This window comes from Emydura macquarii, unplaced genomic scaffold (genome assembly GCF_026122565.2).
Source record: "Emydura macquarii macquarii isolate MOO-44397 ecotype Brisbane River unplaced genomic scaffold, CSIRO-AGI_Emac_v2 contig_1644, whole genome shotgun sequence".
Lineage (NCBI taxonomy): Eukaryota > Metazoa > Chordata > Testudines > Chelidae > Emydura > Emydura macquarii.
This window is the reverse complement of record NW_027131781.1, coordinates 5,702,042-5,723,299: the sequence shown is the minus strand read 5'-3', so window position 1 is coordinate 5,723,299 and position 21,258 is coordinate 5,702,042. Positions and strand designations below refer to the sequence as shown.

The following is a 21,258-nucleotide window of genomic DNA, read 5'->3' as shown; positions in this document are numbered from 1 at the left end:
GTGAGACTCCTCATGCGCTTAAAGTTAAGCATGTGCTTAAATGTATTGTTGAATCAGGGCCACGGGCATGCAGTTCCCTGCAGGACTGAGCCCTTATTTCTTAAAAACATTTACCACTTCCTCCATGAAGAACAAAATTTAGCTGCATGTGCACGTCTGAGATCTGATTCAGTGCCATGCTGAACACATCTGACTTAGCTTCTGCCATCTGAGCGACTTTTGCCAACTTTTGTTCTTTTAATCATGCCTTCCAAGAGATCTCCAAAGCTACTAGTAACATGATATGTATGTGTATCAGGCCAAGAGGTGTTTTGGGGGTTAGTGTTCAGTAATAAAGACACAGAGGAATTGTCTCAATTCTCATCTGTTTATGTGGGTCCAAGATCTATCTTTGAACATATGGGTGGGACTCCCAGTGAAGGTGATGTACATCTCTCTGAAGACGGGATCTGGCCAAGAGTGAGCACTTACAGTTTGTTGCTGATTTGGTGAATTGCTTATTTATGCACCCAGCTGGTCTATGCAATTTTGTGATTCCATTGCTGATACTTCTGACTCCCTCCACCCATGCCGTCTGTTACACCCACCGACTGCATCTTGTCTTAATCTAGGCTATATACTCTGCATGATAGGGACTGTCTCTTGCATCGCACGCTGCCCAGCACAACCGAGTCTCAATGGATGCCATCATAATATAATAGTGGGTTGGTGGACTAATAAGTAGCCTTGCATCCTAACGGCTTATGAGGCTTTTTCCCCCTGAGTTTTCTCATCCAGTCTTGCCTGTGTGCTTCTATCATCTTTCTATCTTTTTCCATCTCTGAAGGTTTATATCAGTAACATCTTGAAAACCTACTTTAAAGAAAATAGGCTGTATCTTCCCCTTGATCTTTGCACAGAGCATTGACATCAATGCGAGTCCCACATGTAGAATGAACATACAGAATATGCTTTTTCTGATGAAGTTTTGTGGCTATTAGGATCAGAAAGTCATAAGAATTACTCTGATTCATGTGAGTGGGTAGTAAAATCTTCAGATGTTCCTGAACTTTCCTCATCTTTTACAGGCCATGTCTAATTAGCACCAAACTTGGAAAACACAAATTTTATCCTGAATTATTTATCCCATCGTGTTTGTAAAGTGCACTGAAATGCACATCACGGAGTAGTTCACAACAGCTTCAGACAATGTGATAAGATTAATCTTCTCTGATGACATACCCACCAATGTGAATATATAATTATCTAGCTGATGAGTCTCTGAAATTATATACTTTCAAAACACAAATGAGTCGAATTTATCCTTTTATTTGGTATTAAGCCAAGTGGAAAAATATTGAAAGCAGAATTGACAAAACACATGTTGGCTCTGTCTGTCTATCAGCATTTTTCATGTACCCATCACTTTATCATCTAGATGTCAATTTCAACCTTGTCTGAAATTCTAACCTAATATTTTCTTCACACTAATTGGAGCATGATCCTGAAGTTATTGAAGTCGATGGAGTTCCATGCTTGGAGAGTTTGCAGGATGCAGTCAGGCCTTAGCAAGTAACAAGTGTGTATATTGTCTAGCAGTGAAAGAGAAAAGCTAGGAGATAATGCAGATATTATCCCTTATCTTTTGCACAAGTGGTTTGTGCCTCCATGTGCGGTACATTTACACGTGCATCTGTGTTTGTGAGAACAAGGGTAGAATGTTTGTTGCAAATCTTCCTTTTGGCTAGCTAGGCCTGAGGTACAGAATACATAGCAATTGAGCACAAGAAACAGTTTTTTGTGGAATGCTACATGCAAAAAAAGTGTTAGAAGAAAATATCCTATAACATAGTAAGCTCTTCTCCTTGCTACTTTCAAAATTAAACCCAGTTCTGGGATTAAACTGCACTTTCATAAAATGATTTCATCTCTTTTGGCACTGTGGCCAAAAAGAGTGTAGGAATTAGAGTCATTAGAGTCATTAATGACTCATCTGCAAGCCAGCAATAACATGATTTGGTTTATCAGCCTGATGCATGGATGTACTAATAGCAGAGATGCACCAGGACAGCTAAATGCCTATGCCACTGAGACTGAATGAGGAACGTAACCCCAGAGTGTGTTAGTGAGCTTTTAAAATGGATCTTCTTGGGGAAGGCCAGTTTCTAAAGTACGTATGTCCAGGATGCTGTTTAAAAAGCAACCCAGTTTTTAAACAGTGTGCTGCACTTTTTATTTTTACGTCTTATTTAATTATAAAAAGATTGTTTTCAAATTTTAAACACTTCACATGGCTTTGTCTGCTTTCCTCCTTTCTCCTTAGGAATCTGAGCTGCTGTGCTGATGATTCCACACAGCAGGAGGGGTGCACTGGCTTAGGCCATTAATTAGGGCTTGTTGCAGGATTCTGAGTGTGCTGGCTGCTTTTCGTTCAAACCACCCAGTGCTGGCTCCTCGCGCCAAATCTTCCCTCGACTTACATTTCTTAGGAAAGCAGCTGAGTTCCCCCAAGCAAGCTACCGTCAATGCAACTGCATTGTTAATGCATCTCCATTGCTACTGCCACCCATGGGCAGCAGGGATAATGATATGACTTTGCATTCACAGTCACAAAGACAAACTTTCATTTTTTAAAAGGGAGTCTCATAGGTTTATAAGCTGCTGCTGCTCTGCTTCAAATGGAGCAGAGACTGACTTTGTGTAACTGTGGTTTATTTTCATTGCTGTCATCTTAGAACCACATCTATATTAGAGGACCCAAGATCTGCAGTGGCAACAGAGACTCTTTAGCACTAGAATCGGTTTGATTCAGATAGCATTTTGGGATCTCCACGACTGGCCAGCACACTCTGGAATCTTATGGAGAGCCTCTCTCTGCTCCTTCTATGCAACCAGGAGAATTGATTGCAGAGTCAGCATTAACTTGCTCTTCACCCCTGCTGTTCTTGGCAGTGGGACTAATGAGTAAAGTACAAGTACAGAAGAGACAGCTCATGGCCATCTGCTTCCTGTAGGAGCTCTGCTGCCATGAGAGAAGCAACAAGTGTAATGCATTTCTGGATCCACGTGTTTGCTATCTACTGGATATGCAGGTCCCAGGATCCACAAGGCCAAAAATGTCTCCCTATGGAGAGGACAATTGAAGAGAAAACTGCAGGAGAAGAATTTTGCAGGTTTCCAGAAGAGCTTCTTCATGACCAAGAATTCTTTTTACAGAAGGGTAATATCTGGCTCAAGGATTTGGAGCCTTCTTCAATGAATATGAATACAAATTTTATCAAAGCCATTTGTTCTATCACACCATCATGAGCATTTCTGATCAGGGTAAATTCTTATAATCTCTCTCCTGTTTAGTTTGTTTAAAAATCTACAGCCAGTTGAGCTAACTAGGTGTTGTAAGAATAAGAACCGTGTATATTACATAGTTTAGTAATTTTACCTGTCCACCCAGCAAGACAGCAGCAATAACCAGTGACAGGATCACACCCATCTGCATGGCTACAGTCACAGCGTTCACTGCAATTCAGACCATATGTTCCATCCTTCCAAAAACATAAATTAAAAAAAAGCCGCTCAGTAATCAGATTTTGGTCCTTAAATGTGCACAACCATCTATCATGCTCAGTTTTATGTTAAACTGCATTTTTTTTAAATTAACATGCTACAGTCAGGGTGAAAAAATGTGATGCCTATCATTTCTAGACTATTCAAACTAAGAATACAAAACAATGCTCAAGAGACAATGTAGATTACGTGATTGTGCCTCTGACAGCACGTAGTACTCAATAGAACTAGTCTACTTGATCTGTTATTTACCGATTACTTTCTTCATTCCTCCATTAAAGCCCATGATGAAAATCTCCTGTATATTCTGCCATGTACATCATCTGGGAATATGACTGACAACAGATGCAGGTGTAGTCTAGCAATACTTACAGTGCATGCCTGATCACAGTATTCTCCTTGCCACCCAGGCGAACAGAGACAAAATCCATCCACTGGATTGCAGGCTGCTCCGTTGGCACAGTAACATGTCTGGTTACAGGTAAGACCCCAAGTTCCACTTGAGCATGGAACGGAGCAGTCAACTCCCTGCCATCCTAAAGAGACATGCAACAGAAACAATGTTTGGTGATGTCTCCTTAACTGTCATTATTAGAAAAAGACAAATTAATGCAGAACTACAGGCATCCACTGCACTGTTCTCTACATCTAGCAGGTTAATAAGCACAGCTTGTTGTTGCACTTGTATCACGTACACTTTCATGTACAGACCTAATGGCCAAGATTCTCTGTTGCACCTACGATATGTAGGGTGCAATATGGTGGAGGTGGCAGGGAGGAAGAGCACAGAAATTGCAGCGTTCTGATTCTGGTTGGCCTGGGCATTTGCTAGAGCAGCCTGAGCTAAGGTGTGGCTTCTGGTTATGACCCCAAAGGGTCTATGCCAAGAATTGTGTGGGGGAGATATAGAGACAGCTATGCTGGCTGTGCCAGCTAGGGAGATCTGGTAGCTCTCTGGCCCCAGCAGCACAAAGGGGCTGAGACAGAAAAAAAAATCTGGTATAACAATGACCTTTTGCATGCTGAAGAGCTGATATACAATGTAAATGAAAGAACTGGTATATAATACCGCAGATTCTTTAAATTTTATTTTGTGGAAATCCTCTTTAATATAAAGAAGCTATATCTCTCTCTCTCTCTCTCTCACACACACACACACACACACACACACACACACACACACACACACACACACACACACACACACACACAGAGAGAGAGAGAGAGAGAGAGAGAGAGAGTTTCTAACCTAGCCATTGAGGTTCAGATCTTAACTACCAGCCACTCAACAAGCATTCAGTATGCTGCAGCTATATGTAATGGAGTTTAGCACAAACACCATGGGTTAGGCACTGTAGTGAAATGCACTTATACAGTGACTGATTAATTTCTGATTGAAATGCGAGCTTGTATTCAGCATTGTTATAGCCATGTTGGTTCCAGGATATTAGAGACAAGGTGGGCAAGGTAATATCTTTTATTGGACCAACTTCTATTGGTGAGCAAGACAAGCTTTTAAGCTTACACAGAGCTCTTCTTCAGGTCTTTATTTTCTTTGCTTCAGGGCTGCTTTAGGGTTCAAGTGTGCCATATGAGGCCATATAGGCACTGCCGCCTGTCAGGAACAGTGAGAAGATGGAGTCCAAAGGAGGACTGGAGAAGGCACTGTGTGTCAGGAAGGCAGAAAGCCTCCTAGAGCAGCCCTGAGCACAGGCAGTGCATGCTCACAGCTACACCCACGAAGGAGGTGCCGAAGTACGCAGAGAGAGTGGCTCTGCTGCTGGCAATGCTAGCCACATCAGGTCCTGTGTTCAGTGAAGCACTAGCACTGCAGTTGTAGTGGCCTCTGGATGGAAGGAGGTTCCAGTCACCCAGATGGGAGCGAGCCACACTTTTATCCAATATTTGCAGTAAGTTAACTGGATAATTGCACAGGGCTAAACTGTCACAGCCCTTACTCAGCTACACAGCAGAATAAAGGGAGGGAGGAAGGCCATCTTTACTGCCTTGCTCAGACTGTGGGAGAGCAGGAGCTGCTCACCATGAGAGAAAGTGGCAGGGAAGGAACAGAGAGTGTGAGGAGACTTGGCTCCCCCCCTCCCATTTGCTAGCCAGAGTAGTTGTCCAGGTGCACACCGGGCAGTGAACTGCCACATAAGACACACAGCGGTAACTCACGGCCGCTAGAGCAAGGGGAAAAGGGGCAGGAGTTGTAACTCTGCATCACAATTTGTTCTCTGGTCTGCTCTAGAGGCAATGCGGCTACGCACCACCCCTTAATCTGGGCAGAATGTCAAGTACAATCTAGCCCATAGTGAACGCTGCCATTTCAGAAACACATGGAGACAGTTAATAAATTACCAATGGAACACACTGGAGCTGCTGACTGCGCAACTCGGCTTAGCTGCAAATCAATTACAATTTACATACAGTTGCATTGTTGTAACTTAGAAGGGACAGCAACATTTACAGCACCCAATGCAACCAGTAGCCAACTCTGATGTCTGAATTATGTTTACCTTCTTTGCAAAGACACAAGCCATCCACTGGGGAACATGCACCATCATTTTTGCAGTTACAAACCGACGAGCAGTTGGTGCCATAGGTTCCAGACCCACAAGTAATGGAGCAGTCATCTCCCTACAAACAAAATAAAACCAGCGTAAAGTAGAGAAATATGGATTGCAGGAAATTCTCATCTGCACACAAAGGAGGTTTACACTTTCAGCAAAGTACACAGCATACTAAGATTTGATAGCTTGAACAGTCACTGCTGCTTCCTAGGATTATGATGCAATTAGTGGTTTGATTGACTTGGAGGAAAAGGACAAGTTTCTGGCAGTCATTCAACAGGAGGTATGAGAGTTCCAAAAACAAACCGCCTAGAACAGATGTTAGAGCATTAACCAAAACATCGCTTACAAAACACTAATCACAAAAAATACAGAGTCTGAAGCTCTGCCGAGCTCAGTTGCATCTGAGCTGAAACAAATGCTCCAAAGAAAGGATTTTGCAGTAACTGAAGCCTAACAGAGCTCTTGTGTGTTCATCCACCAGAGATTGTGGGTGTGAAAAATTAAAGTAGGTGCATTAGATCTTCACATGCCTACACTAGCCTAGCTGGCACATGCATTTGTTTTGGGTCAATTCAGGGCTAGATTGTGATTTGAGGCAGAGCCCTGAACAAGGAGTGATGCACAACCTGAAGTACCAGAGAAGCAGCCAGGGCTGCACTGTGACTCAGACACATCTCTGGATTACAGCCCATCCCGTTTCCGCCCAGCTCTGGGGTACAGGCTTCAGTAGTTTGGCCTACACCAGCAGCAAATTACAGCGTTCCCTGAACTGGCTCAGTTGTACTGAGCAGCAAATAGGGGTTGGAACCAATGCTCCGCCCATTCCCTGCCCAGTGGCTGCAGGGAGTAAAATAGTGAGCAGTATCCCCTGAGTCCTGTATGCCCAGACTCAAAGTCTGAGGAGCCCGTGTAAGCGTACAGGGGAAGCATATTCCCTCTTTCACTCCCTTGTGCAGCAACGGTGTGTAAGCCACAATCGAGCTCTTAGGCTGAAATTCTTCTTCAGTGAATTAAATTAGAATATGTAGTTATAGGTCACAGAAAGCCACCAGGCCCTGCACTGTCACCCACATCTTAGTTAAAGATCAAGGGTGCAGATTTCATGTGTGCGCTCCCAGAAGAACCATCACTCCTTTGATGGGACCAGGCACTTAGCAGCAGATACAAATGTACAAAATGTCAATTTTCTTAGGCTCTAAAAATACCACCTCACTGGGGCAGACTCTGTATTACAGCACTAAGCAACAAATAAAAGCAAACAATAAAAGGAAATAGGGTCAGATTTTATAGTGCTACAAATCCACATATGGCTAAGAGAATTTCTGGCGTTCTATTGGACAGTAAGAGACTTTCAGCCTTTCTGTTGTACAGTGAACCCTTGTTTTAAGGGGAGGGTAGATGGACCATACAAATACGCTTTGTCCAGAAGCAACTCCTATAGGCTAATTTTTTAGTGAATGCAGTGTTTGTAAAAGGTGATGGCTTTGACCTCATGGGAGAGAGAGAGAGACAAGGCCCCCAGAACTATTTGGGTGTAAAAAGGTACTGGTTTGACAGCCAGGGAGTCTGACATGCTCTCTTCACCCACACTGCCCTGTAAGGTGTGCTTGCAGACTGATCTGGGGGAATGGGAGTTGACCTGGATGTTCGAGAGGCATTCAGTCTCTATGTCCAGTCAGGCCTTGACCTCTCTGCTGAGAGTGACAACGAGGTGGCCAATTAGTGCCACTTAAGGACCCGTTTTTTGCGCTGTGGAAACCTGAATGAGATTTCCAACTCATTCCACACAAGACATGGAACAGCCAGTGGGTTACTATTAATTGTTGATGACTACAGCCTGGGCTGGATTAGAACTGGAGATCTAAAAGTAAAAGTGATTTTCTTTGAAAAGGAAAGAAAAGCAGAGCTATTTGTAAAGTCTCATGTTCAGTCAACCCATTCTGGCTACACAGGGTCTGGTTCTAAAATGCTACACCACGCAGGATGAAGATATGGCCTAGAGATGGAGTGCCTGGACTTCTGTTCAGCTGCTCACTCTGTGACTATGGGTAAGCAGATGCAACATCTCCCTGTGCCCTCTGTACAATGGATACTAAGGGGCAGACCCTCAAGTAGTACAAATTCACTGGCCTTCTGCAGAGTTATCACTATCTACACCAGCTGAAGATCTGGCTCCAATCATATTTCCCTACGTTAGTCACAAGGGTATAATGTTTATAAAGCACTTTGTGCTCCTCAGAAGAAAGGTGTTCTACAAATGCCAAGTACCATCATCACAACTCAGCCTTTACTCTGCATATCTTTGGGTTTGGGGGAGGATTGCAGTATGTAATTGAATTCTACTGTACTTTGTGGCTTAACGACAGTTAGCCACTTTACCCCTTCACAGTTGTATTTATTGTGTGAACAACCTTGAATTAAAAAACCAAAACAAAACACCTCCCTCCCGCCCCCACCTAGCTGGCTTATTGAAATCTCTCTTTCTGATTATAACTAGCCAAACCTCCAGAACACTCTCTGAGTGACAACTGCCACATATACTTAACTTCTTCATTATATAATAGGAATATGCACTTGAACTGTACCACCAGCTCTAAGATATTATTAATTATAAATGCAGAACCGGTTATTAACATTTTGAGCTTGATTTGGGATAATGACCTGTGAATTAAATACATTAAGGTACTGTTAAAGATATGTAAATTCCATTCACTTCTTCCCACCTGCCTAGCTGGATAATATTGCAGGATATTTCTATCCAGTTGTTAATGAGTTATATGTTCTATTAAACTGGTATCAAATGTTGTTTATTGACTCTTCCCTCTTGCAATATGGTACTTTATATTTCTATCCTATTTAGTAAAATTAATCAACAGCTGTGCACCTTATGTTGATTATTTCTTTTTTTCTGTGAAGTTCAGAAGGTTAATGAGTGTATTGGAAAGCCTGAATCTGGTATGTGAGATGGGAAGGAATAGCTAATTCAATCAAATGTATACCCCTGAAAACATTACAGCTATATTAAAAAATCTAGCTATAAATAACCTGATATTTAACATCTCTCTTCCATGCCACAGTGATCCATATGGACATCATAAACTTTCAGTAGTGCTTAATTGGTTTATTCCAGTATTTCAAGTTGAAGGCCCAATTCATCAAAATGTATCCCCTGTATCCATCAGAATGAAATCTTTTGGCTTCAGGGATCAAATCCAACTCTCACGTAAGTCAACGAAAAGACTTCCACTGGATTTAATGGGAGTTGGATCAGGCCCTAATTTAGGAAACTGTGGAATTAAAGTCCATCTCCCCTTTTAAAGCACTGTCTGCCTGATTCATGTCTTCTCATTTCCCATTTTGAAAATCAACATTTTCTTCAGGTCCAATCCTGTGAGATACTGAGCTCCTCAATTCAACAGGAGTGAATAAGAGCAGGCCCTTCTTTTGCTCTAATTCTTAACATGATGGGAGCATCACAGCCCATCAAGTATACACGCATGGAATTGTATTGCATGGAATTGTATTGTACTGGTGACACCAAAGAGTTGTCTTGTAATCAGAATGAATATATTATTAGTAGTAGCAATAATACAACGAATGCAATTCATGCAACCCTTCATCTCCAAAACACTGTAAACATTACCTAAGTGTTGCTAAAACGAAATTATAGGATTTTACAGCAGTGGGCAGAGATTTGGGCATGCAGCTCTCATTATTGTTAATTCTTCCCTAAGTATCGATGGGCTAAGTCCAAGGAACCAAATTCCATTAATAATGCAATAATGTGAATGCCAGTTCACATCCATCAGCATAAAATATTAATAGACTCATGTGGGCCAGAGCATCCGTCTTCCCAGATGGCTGTCGATAACATGTCTTGATTCTGTTCACAAGCAAGGTGGAGATTTCCTTTCTCAAAAATAGTTATTGTAAAATAGGAAGTAGAGCTTAAAAACACACCAAGGCCTTACGTGCTATTTGTGTGAACAAATTCTGGATCCTAAAGAAATAAGCACTTTTCCTATTCATGATTGCCTAACGGCATGTGTTAGCTTATTGTTTCTGTTAAAGGTATGCTCTTGCTATACTTTAAACAATGGCTCTCATTTTAAGGGCCTGTTACAAAGCTCATTGAAGTCAACAGAAAAGACTTCACTACCTTCAATGCCCTTAAATGCTTAAAAAGCAGTCTTCACAGGAAACATTTTTTTTCGGAAATTGGTATCCAGTATTCTGATTCCAGCTGTGATTCCAAAAATGAGCAACTGTTCTAAGCACAAAGCTGTGGCCATAATTGGTGGCTTTTGTATTTTGAATGTTTAAGAGATGAGAAATTAAAGCTTTGAAAACTGGATAAAACCCAAAGAAAAAGTTTACGCTGCAGGACTAAATCCTGGAACCACTGAAGTCAATGGGAAACAGAAAATCAATTTTTCATGGCTTCTGCAATGCAGAAGGCTGACAGAGTTATTATTGAACTTGGCCTTAAGTTCACATTATAAATACCTAGATGACAATTTGATGTAAGCGTTCTTAAGGTCCGATCCTGCAAGGCATAACACCCTCATCTCCTAGCAGAGTCAATAGAAACTGAGGACATTTACTCCCCCACATATTTGGGCCAATAATAAACTGTACTCAGTATATGGCTAATTTGATATTCTGAAAACTAAGATTTACAGAATTTTTTTTTTTGCACCATGTGCGTTAAATATACAACTCCTATCAACCACAATACGTGATGTCCAACGCACAGGTCCTCAGAGTTTACAATGCGTGCACAAAACAGATTAAATGGTTGCAGAAGGGCATGTATAGTGTGATAGGTATGTAGAGATAAACAGATCAGAAAGACAAAATAAGGGTGCTCTTTGTGGCTGGTGTCTGTGTGTCCAGATAAGCTGATTGCTATGGATTTACTCTATCAAAGTACATATTTATACATATATGCATAATAGGGCACGCCAACATGCTGGTACACAGTATCTGTGCACTGGTGCAGTTCATAGATACAGCTCTGTATATTTACTTATTTAATTGTGACATTTACAATCAACCCAAAGTGGTTCTCTACAAACATTCCTCCAAGGTAAACATATGGTATCCAGCAAAGTGAACTGGCAGAACGGACTAATTTCCCTAATGACATTCCAATGGAAATTTTGACGTGCTCTTCTTGGGCACGTTAACAGCAGTATGAAACGTTGAACTTTTTAATGTTTTCACCTCCACCCCAGACTCCAGCAATTTATTCATGACCTTACTATACAACATCTTTAGTTTTCCAGACATAATGATGTCCTCCGGCAGAATTCCTTTCCCCTCTGGGTGATACTAATTACTCCCTGAAGATGTTATTATTGGTGCTAATGATAAAATGCAGAAAAAAGGTTAGTGCAACAGCCACAAGGTTCTTGTTACTAGTATAGTCTAGGGTTTAAATTTGCAGCTAATCATTGTTTCTGAGAACAGATACATTTTCCTTTACTCTTTTTGTTATGTTATAGGATGTTGCTGGGCCAGATATTTAAATGCATATCATACTGCATTAGACACTGGGAAACCTTTTCCAGTGATAGTTTCACTTCATTCTTTCAGTCTTTGCTTTTCTGAGATGGGGAGCGGCTGGGAGAGGGAAGGTGATGCTTGTTTAAAGAGGGAATTTCGTGCTCCTGAAAGTTACAGGCTGGAGACTGAAGTCCTCCATTTAATCATAAAGCAGTTTCAATATGTAGAGCCCTGCAGAGTTAAAAAATTTGTATCCACATCTGAGCCGAGATCCGCAAAAATGGTTCACGGATATAAAGCTGGTATAAGCAGATGTGCAGGATTCTAGATACAAAATTTGTATCCACATCCAATCTGTGATCCATGAAAGTGGTCCGTGAATATCCGCTTTATATTGTACAGCGGATATCCACGGATTTATATTATACTGCTCTATCAATATGGCAGCAGTGATAAGATTCCTCCATTCAACTCCTCTGAGAGCATCATATCTCAGAATATCATCAGGATGAAATTCAATAGGGACAAATGCGAAGTACTCCACTTCGGAAGGAACAATCAGTTGCACACACACAAAATGGGAAATGACTGCCTAGGAAGGAGTATTGAGGAAAGGGATCTGGGGATCATAGTGGATCCCACGCTAAATATGACTCAACAGTGTAACACTGTTGCAAAAAAAGCAAGCATCATTCTGGGATGTATTAACAGGGAGTGTTGTATGCAAGATCCAAGAAGCCGGTGGTTCTGGAACTAATTAAAGGCCAGATTTTGCCATCCTTACTCCTGCTGAATAGTACCCTGCTCCAGGAGCCCCTCAGAGCATGTCCAGTAGGGCACTGGTAACCAGGGGCCACGAGTGGCTCTCGAGGCTCTAAATGATGGCCCTCAAGGGCAACTAGTAAGAAGAAAATTTGTATTTTATTATGAATTGAGCCTCAACCTGCAATTTTGAAACTGAACAGTTTGATTCGGGCTCATTGCTATGGTGAGAGACAGGGAGCCGCTGCCTCCCCAGCCGCCTCTCTCTGTTCCCCTGCAGCCCCTGGAGAGGCTCTGGGGTGAGCCAGGAGAACGCTTAGTTGTTCCTCCCCTGCTGTAGCTGTGCCACAGCAGTGCACCCCCGGTGGCCACCTGCTGCATCACAAGGGAGAGAGGAGAAAGTACCTCTGGCTGCTCCACCAGCTGCTTTTCTGCCAGGCTATGTGTGCCCCAAGGAGGGCACAACAGAAGCTCCCCTAGCTCTGACCGAGCCCAGGGAGTGCCTAGCAAAGGGGAAGGCACAGAAGGGGAAATGAGAACCAACAACCAGCTATGGCTCCCTGATTCTCTGACCCAGCCTCAGCCCAGGTTAGATCAGTCTGGGGGTGGCTCTAACTTTAAGAAACCATACACCGGCTGGGGGTAGCCAGAGGACACTGCCCTCTGGCCATCCTGTTCTGCATCCTTGACAAGGAAGGAGATGCAGGAGCTGACTATGCTGATGCTGCAGCTGCTGTGAATGCCTCCATGTGGGGGAAATCCCTAGCTTGAAATCAGTGGTGGTTTGTGCTCCCTTCGCAGTGCTCAAGTGGCACAAAGGAAGGGATATGGGCTAGGATCTGCCTCTAGGTATTGACTGTGACCTCTTGCCTTTTTGGAACTAGTCCATTTGGGCCCCGCTGAGAAGGCTGGACAGCTTGTCTCCAAATGTCTCCAGATGACTGGAGTCCATCATTTCACCAAGGTAGTCTTTTTCTCTGTTAGAGAACTGACAGTAGTCCCCATCTTTGTTAAGCACTCCAGGACACAGTTTGTGGGAGAATTCAATGGAAAGCAAACTACTTATCATAGACTCATTGAAGTGTAGTGCTGGAAGGGACTTGAGCGATCACAGCCTTCTATTTGGGCCCACGGTACCCAGGGAGCGCTCAGACCATGGCTGCCACACAGCAGCTCACCTGAACAACTGGAGAAGAGAGCCAAGGAAGTGCTAGCTCTCTAAGGGATCCACCCACAAGGCTGACTGGAAACATCCAGCACCACCAATTGGCTGGGGAGCTCTGTTTAAACCAGAAAGAGGCACAGGAAGTTGTCTGAGCAACTAGCGGAATCCCTGGCTGGTTGCTACTATGGTCCCTGCCTGTTTACCTGACTTCTGAGCCCTGCCTTCCTGCTTCTTCCTGGCTCCTGTCTTCCTTATCCTATACCCCATCTGTTCCAGGTTCCTGCTTTCCCGCCTCGCTCCACGTCCCTAATCCCATCCCTGACTCTGTCTCCAGCTCTGACCTTTGGCTTGGCACCTGACTAACTATTAGACACATGACTGCCCATGCCCTCGTCACTACAGTGACCGCTACAGGTCATAAGACCAGCCCCTTGTGCTGAGGCAGGACCAAGTAAACCCAGACCATCCCTGAAATGTGTTTGTCCACCCAGTTCTTAAAAAACTCCAATGATGGGGTGTAGGCAAGAAAGCGCCTTTTATGGCATGAACTGAACAGTGCAGCAGGTGCCGGCTCTAGACTGAGGTATGTCCTCTTTTGAGAAGTTGGCATATAAATATGACTTTCATTTCAATCATCCCAAACAAGGTGCAAAATGTTACAATATACTGGGCCAAACCCTTTTCTGAGTGAATCTCGTCACTGCAATGTGCTTGCACTAGGGATGATTTTGGTCCATCATATTTTTCAGCTCTATGTATTTATGGATCTAGCAGTCAGAACTGGGCAATGTAATATGTATATATTGCATTGTCTGCTTAATATACTTCTAGTCACTGCTACTATCCTGATCTGTGTATGTTCATAAAAATAATGATCAGGGTTTCAGCTCTATATTGAATAATCAGAATACCAAAGACACACAATATAAAATCATGGCAATACCTTCATGGTTAAGAGTGTGTGTGTGTTAACACAAACATGTATATACACACAGACACTAAGTATGGCTTCAACACTAAGCCATGTTTAGCAGAAGTGAAGAACCCCTGGACAAACAAGACACGTACGCATGCACGCACACCCTGAGAAAACAGAGACCAGTATCTGGTAGAAATTCTACTGCCTTCCTGTTATGCAAAACTATGCTGGGATTTTAGACTTACGTGCACTTTTCTAAAAAGGATAAAATCTAGCCTCAGAGACCACAGTTAAATAGAAAATTAAATGAAAAACTAATCAATGATTTAATTCTATTATAGTAGTTTTAACAACACTGAAATTTTCAATTTGGAATCTAAACTACAAAGAGAATCAACTACCAACTATGCAAAGAACTGTCCACAGATAGACAAATAGCACCAATGAAGATATTTAAGTTTAGAAGCTTAATAGTTGGCGATGAAACAAACTGTATGTTTCCCTAGAAAATTCATATCAAGTACCTCAGTTTGCAGTTATGTACTGAGCCCCTTTGATACTGGATGAGGCTACATAAATAGAAATACAATTTGACATAGCCACATTGCCAATTAATGCTGAAACAGAAAGAATATGTCAACTGGTAACAGAGAGAGGCATTCAGAATTCCTATATGAAATTAGCTCCTTTGGACCCACTTACAAAATTTTGGAGTATTGAGGTATATGAAACAGCTGCAGAGCTTACAGGAAAAAGTAAATAAAAGAGGAGGAGGAGAATTTGGACTTGATAGTCACTGAGATAAATTCTGTTCTCGTGTAAATCTGGGGCAATTCCACTGAAACCAATAATTGGTGATAACGTAAACCCTGAGTAACAAAGCAGAATTTGGCCTTCCCAGTACAGATTCAAAGGTTCCTCCCATTGGAGAGAGAAAAACAAAACAAAATAAAGGAAGTTCATAAGAGACTTGAAAAAAAACTGCAAGGATTTCCAGGCAAGAGTCATAATTTCTGCAAACCAAGCAGAACCACTGTGAACTGCATCCACTGACCTTGCTAAATATTCCAACACAATAGTTCACCTCTTAAAAAGCACACAACAAATGCCTGTGGGTGTGAGGGGACCCTTCATTATGTCCCCTACAGACAGATGTGGACGCAAACATTGTCAGGTTTAGGGACAAAAAGACTCCCAGACGGTGTAGCTGCCAGTGATCCAACAAAAAGGTCTAATTGGTCAGCAGAAGCTCCAGGGAGAGAATGAGGGCAAGTTTAATAGACAGCAAGCACCTGGTCTGTTGGTATAAAAGGCAGCAGGGAAGCAGCTGATTCTGAAAGCCTGGGAACAGATAGGTGGTCTCCCAACAATGACCCTACTTGGGGATCAGGTACAGGATGTACTGTTTTACATTCTGAGGCTGGGAGAACGTTCCCCTCTTGTGATTGATACTGATTAAACTGTCCAGTGAAACCTCATCAGCGCAGGTGCCATTTTTTTCAATTCTACAGACTGGTGCTCTGGCAGTGCCATCCCACAGGGGACCAAGATTTCAAAAAGGTGCCTACAATTCATCAAAAATAGAATACAGTTTGGGATGAACGTAGTGCTTGTGAAAGGTGCCAAACTGACAGTTCTCAAGGTGCAAGTTCTCTGTTTACCCACACACACACTGCAGCACCAGATTGGTATTGTAAACTTGGCCACATGGCCTCACAATCGACCTTGACCTTAAGCAAATAGCTGTGAGTCTGCCAATGAGTGCCAATAGACATGGGATTAGTGATGTGGACACATGCCCACTGGGAGCTGGACTGAGATCAAATTCATTTCATACAGGCCATTGAACAGCCAACAGAAAATAATTTTCAATCTGTACTGATTTAGTCCAGATTTGCACCAGTAGCCTAGGGTGAAAGGCTTGGGCCATCCAGTTCCCCATGCCCACAAAAATGGCAAGTGCTCCCATTTTGGGCATGCAGATGCAGATCTTTTGAGCATGCAAGTCAACAGGTTAGCAAATTTAGAGATGATAATTTTGCAGGGGTATCAAGACGGGACCCAATGAGGACCTTCTGTTGGTCTCTGAGCATTCAGTGGGGGACTCCCAGGGATTACAAGTCATTCTTCTGGCTGAGTCCGTTTTTGTACAGGAATGCCAAGCCTTCTTGAAACCTTTGCCACATTAGGCATCCTTGCCGATAACCAAATGAGAGTGGCCACTCTACCTGGACATAAACAAAGACAGTTCCTGGAAATGGTTTCTGGATGTCTGCTTCTCAACAGCAACTTGGGATGGGACGGTGGCCCTCCAACTGCTGGTCCTGGATGGCAAATGGTAAAACCCTGAAAGGTGGACCATTGTAGAGATGCTTATTACAGTAGAAGGGTGTGGTAAAATATGGACCTGGCCACAGAGGGCTCTCTTGGACAGCAATGAATGGAGGCCTTGAGGCACACAGCCCAACTGACAAACTTTCTGTAGGATTTGGAAATATCAATGAGTAAAAAGACTTTCTTTCACCTCCATCTCACAGAAAACTCTGTCTCCCACATCCTGGATTGAGAGCCTGGCCGATGCAAGATGTGGTTGCCTGCCTCCTCCATGGTTTAGGTTGCTGTGAACTCAAAAAGCTGGTGCTCGGGTCCCTCCCCACCCCAGTTCCTAGTCCACCTATGCAACCAATTTTGGGCATTGGTCTTAATCTTAAAAGCAATTAACAGGTCTGGTTCCAGCTGCAATAGAGACTCCATCTCCATCTATGAACCACCAAGACGACAACAATTATCTGGGCAGTGCAGATCACAAAGCCCAGAACCCAGTGTATGGGAGTTGGGTTAAAGCATTCTCAGTGGAGCGGATCTGTGGAACAAACTTCCAGACAAGATTAGATGAATCCAGAGTAGACAACGTTTTCATCCTCTCTCTCATTGAGGCCCATAACCTGGGCTCATCTTCGACATGGCCTTCTCTTTAGATCCACACATCCATGATGTGTCTAAATCTACGTCTTTCAGTACAATATCTCTAGCCACACATCTAAAACGCTGAACCAGGTCTTTGTTGCCATGCATCTCAGCTACTGCAATATTCTACTTTCTGGCCTTGATAAAAGCACCTTGCTCCTCTTAAATCCATTCAAAACACTTTATCCAAAAATCATCTTCCTGGCTTGTTGCTTTGATCATGATACTCCTCTATCTGCATCCTTCCATTGGTTCCCCCTCACCCACCACTACAAACTAGTCTTTACTTTTAAAGCCCTTCATGGTTTAGCCCCGCACTGCATACAATCCCTCTCTCTTATCTTCATGGGTAGCTGAGGTAGCAGAGATGGGTCCAGATAAGCACTTCTTCACTGAGGCAAGATACCAAGTCATCACTGATAACACATGCCCAACAAATGTGGCAGGACGCAGATGTCACTCACCTCAGACAGTTAATTTCCCTAGGGATATTTCTATGACTATTTCTATGACTATTTCTTTTTAATTCTTTTCTTTCTATTTAATTTCCCTAGGGATATTTCTATGACTATTTCTATGACTATTTCTATGACTATAAGGGGAGAAAACAAAAAGAGGGGACAATAAATCACATGTTGAAAAAGCAGCCAGGGAGGAGGAAGAGTCCAAAAATGGGTGGAATAAAAACAAGTTGCTTCCCTATCACACTCCGCGTTCAGATTCTGGCCACACTAAGTCCTTTTTAGTTTAGGGGCCTTGATTCAGGGTGTTTTTTTGCTCTTGTAACTGATGATTGATTTGGTCACACCTTGCTAGCACCTGAGCTAAAACAAACCTGTGCGGCCTCTGTTAGCTGTTGTCACTACCGCTAGCCATTCACATTAATTCAAAAGCAACGGATTACAGATGTAAATGAGATACCAGCAAGCAGAAAATGTGCCTTCTTTGTGCTGTTATGTAATCCGTGAAATAAGACAGGGCAAACTATTTTTGTTGCCTGTAACACTCCAGTTTGATAGGACAACTGCTGTACCACAAAACCTTCCTCCCTTACAGCCAGTAAAATTTATTCTGGTGATTGGTAATGAAAACACTATGATGAAATAGTTGAATTTATTTTATACTTATAAATGAAAAGAGCTGTTAACAAAGGGGGGTAACCGATATGCTCAGTAAATCCAGGATAACAGGAGAGAGGCTCTATTGAAGATTCCCCCCGCCCTTTTTTTTTCTTTAAATCTTTTGATGAGGTGCCCTGTTGCTTTGAGATGAGCTTCCACTGAAGTACTTTTAAAATTGCGTCAAAGAGAAAGTGATCATTTAAATGAATTAAAGACTCCCAAACACAGCCACTATCTCAACCCCAGGATCATTTTTCATATAAAGAATTCTGTGAAGTTTATAAAATACCTTTATTACTGAATCAAGGGTTTATAAGACCATGAAGAGTCTCATTCTTTTGCCCATATTGCTTCTGAAATGGTCAAGGATGGTACATTTGTAATAAAGATAAAAGCAAATATGCAGAAAAATGTGATTCTTCTGATAAATATAAATGTATCAACCATGAGTGTTAGAAAGCACTGGCCTTTGAATTCCTCCTGATCTGCCTGGGATTTCTGCCCTGTTTGGTAAATTCAGCTGAAGAACACTATGCTTCTGTAAGATGCTCCTGAACTTCAAGAGGGAATTTTAAAGGGCCAGGACTAGACAGTGGATACCAAATGTTGTTCTGTTATGAAGAAAAAGAAAGAGAGATTTGGGGCAGGATGAGATGGTTACACCACATGATGCAACATGGCAAGACATGAACCAACATTGAGGGTAAAAAGACCATCACTTTCTGTAAGTCCATCTACACAGTCAAGGTAAAAATACCCAGGGTGTCCTTATTTGACCCTCTCTACCATTCATCACTGCTAATTCAAGTTCCATTCTGGCACAACGTGTCTCTCCCCCACAATCCATTCCAGGAGGTTTCTATCTTTGCTATCATGGTCCCAAGACTCTTTGCCCTCAGGCCAAAGTGATGGGTGAGTGAAAGCTGCAGCCTCAGTCTCTGTTTATAAGATGAATGAATGGTTTTCCTCTCTTTTGTGTACTCCCTTCAAGGATTCAGGGTCAGTTGTGGTGTGTTCCGGGTCCAGAGGGAACACTCAACAGAAGTGCCACTTCAGTCCCCCAAAGACCTTTACAGTTTTACAGGGTGGAAGAAAGTAGTTGATGATTTTACTCATTGGGTGTGGGCTGTATGGGCCTATTTGTTCCTTTTACAGCAGCTGAAGACTGGCCAGAGATTTTTGTGTGTGTTAACTGATGGATTATTTGTTATATTTTCTTTATATATTTTAGTAGATTTGTATTTAATTATAGTACACAGTGTCCACACTGCTATTTATGGTGTGTGACAGGCTAGATTCTGCTCCAAATGTGTGCAGAAATGTATATGTAAACTCAAAGGCAGAATTTGTTTCTCAGTAGTGGACCAAGTATTACATTCAGAAACTACTGCTTAACACACAAAATTAGGGACGCAGACACACTTGGACCTGATCTCACAGTCCTTCTGCAGACAAAATCCTCACTGAGCAAAATGGGAGTTACATACACATAAGGACTTAAGATCAGGATAGAATCTAAGGACATCACTTTTTTTAAAATCCAGTTTTGATGGAGTAATAACAAAAGATGCAAATGACTATAGATGCATAATAAAGGGTCATAAATGGGCAAGTCTGAAGGAGTCAGAGAGACATTCTAAAAGAAAAGTAATCTCTTATAAAGAGATCATCATTTTTATAGCTTCCATCCCTCTCCATACCATATAATACAGGGATGGGCCGGTATGGAAACTACCAATATAGTCAAGAAAAAGAAAAGTTGTCAGAATGAATTCTTTCATTTTGATGATGAAGTGCTAGCTTTACTTGCCAGCATGCGGGGTTCAATAAAAACAGACAGGTCTTCAAAAAACTGCAGCATAAATAGATGAAACCTTTAAAGTAATATAAGTTCTGTCACCTAGATGTGAAATATAGACTTGAATGCCCGCCGAAGTAAAAGCTGACCAAAACACTCCATCTACAAGTGTTAAAGTTTGCTGAAAGTGTTTTGGACTGAGAAATGTTCCAGTGCCATATCTCCTTACAACACCAGATAGTAATAAAGAATCTGAAGGTAAATACATCTTTCAAAGGAAAAACAAAACCCCCATAAAGAAACAAAGGCATAAAGCCAAGTGAGATCTCGGCAGCTAGTTAACCATCCTTTCTCAGAGAACTGCAATTAGTTGCAGAATGGAAAGTGTGAACTTTTCTGCCTGATTTCAGCAGCATAAATAATGACTTGAGTAACTGGAAAGCAGATAGGTAAGTGTAGGGGTTGGTTTCAAGATTTCCTTGTGAGACAGGAGGTCAGGATTCCTGTGGTCCCCTGTCATATTTAATTCATATCCTCTGGCCTTCTTCGCCTCCTTTATTGAATTATAGGAATAAAATTCTGTGAACCAAAAACAAAAGAAGAAAGGTCAGGGCAAATCCTGACTTCACTTACACCCTTGCAGCACCATCGCCTTGAGTGGGCTTGTAACAGTGTAAGTGAGGATAGAATCTGGCTTTTAGACTTTTGGAATGCAGTCAAAATTAAAAACTTGGGAAGGGAGGACACAGCAAGCCAGTGTAACCCCTGCTGTCACCTCCATCATTACATTCAAATCATTTATCAGAAAGCATACGGAGTGACTGTCTGTGGCAGTGATGAGTGGGTGGAATTTCTACCATTAGAGAGGTTTCCTATGCTTCAATCCCGTTTACAGTGGC

General features: G+C 42.3%; 1 protein-coding gene across 1 annotated transcript in view; it reads right to left on the bottom strand.

Annotated features, from left to right (window-relative positions):
* MEGF11 (multiple EGF like domains 11) overlaps nt 1-21,258 on the bottom strand; it is a 334,716-nt gene that overhangs the window by 72,044 nt on the left and 241,414 nt on the right. Inside the window, exons 12-14 of the mRNA XM_067555545.1 lie at nt 6,063-6,183; nt 3,916-4,079; nt 3,419-3,521 (exon numbers count right to left, since the gene is read on the bottom strand). Of these exons, the coding sequence (XP_067411646.1) occupies nt 3,419-3,521; nt 3,916-4,079; nt 6,063-6,183 (388 nt within the window). The remainder of the gene's footprint in view (nt 1-3,418; nt 3,522-3,915; nt 4,080-6,062; nt 6,184-21,258) is intronic.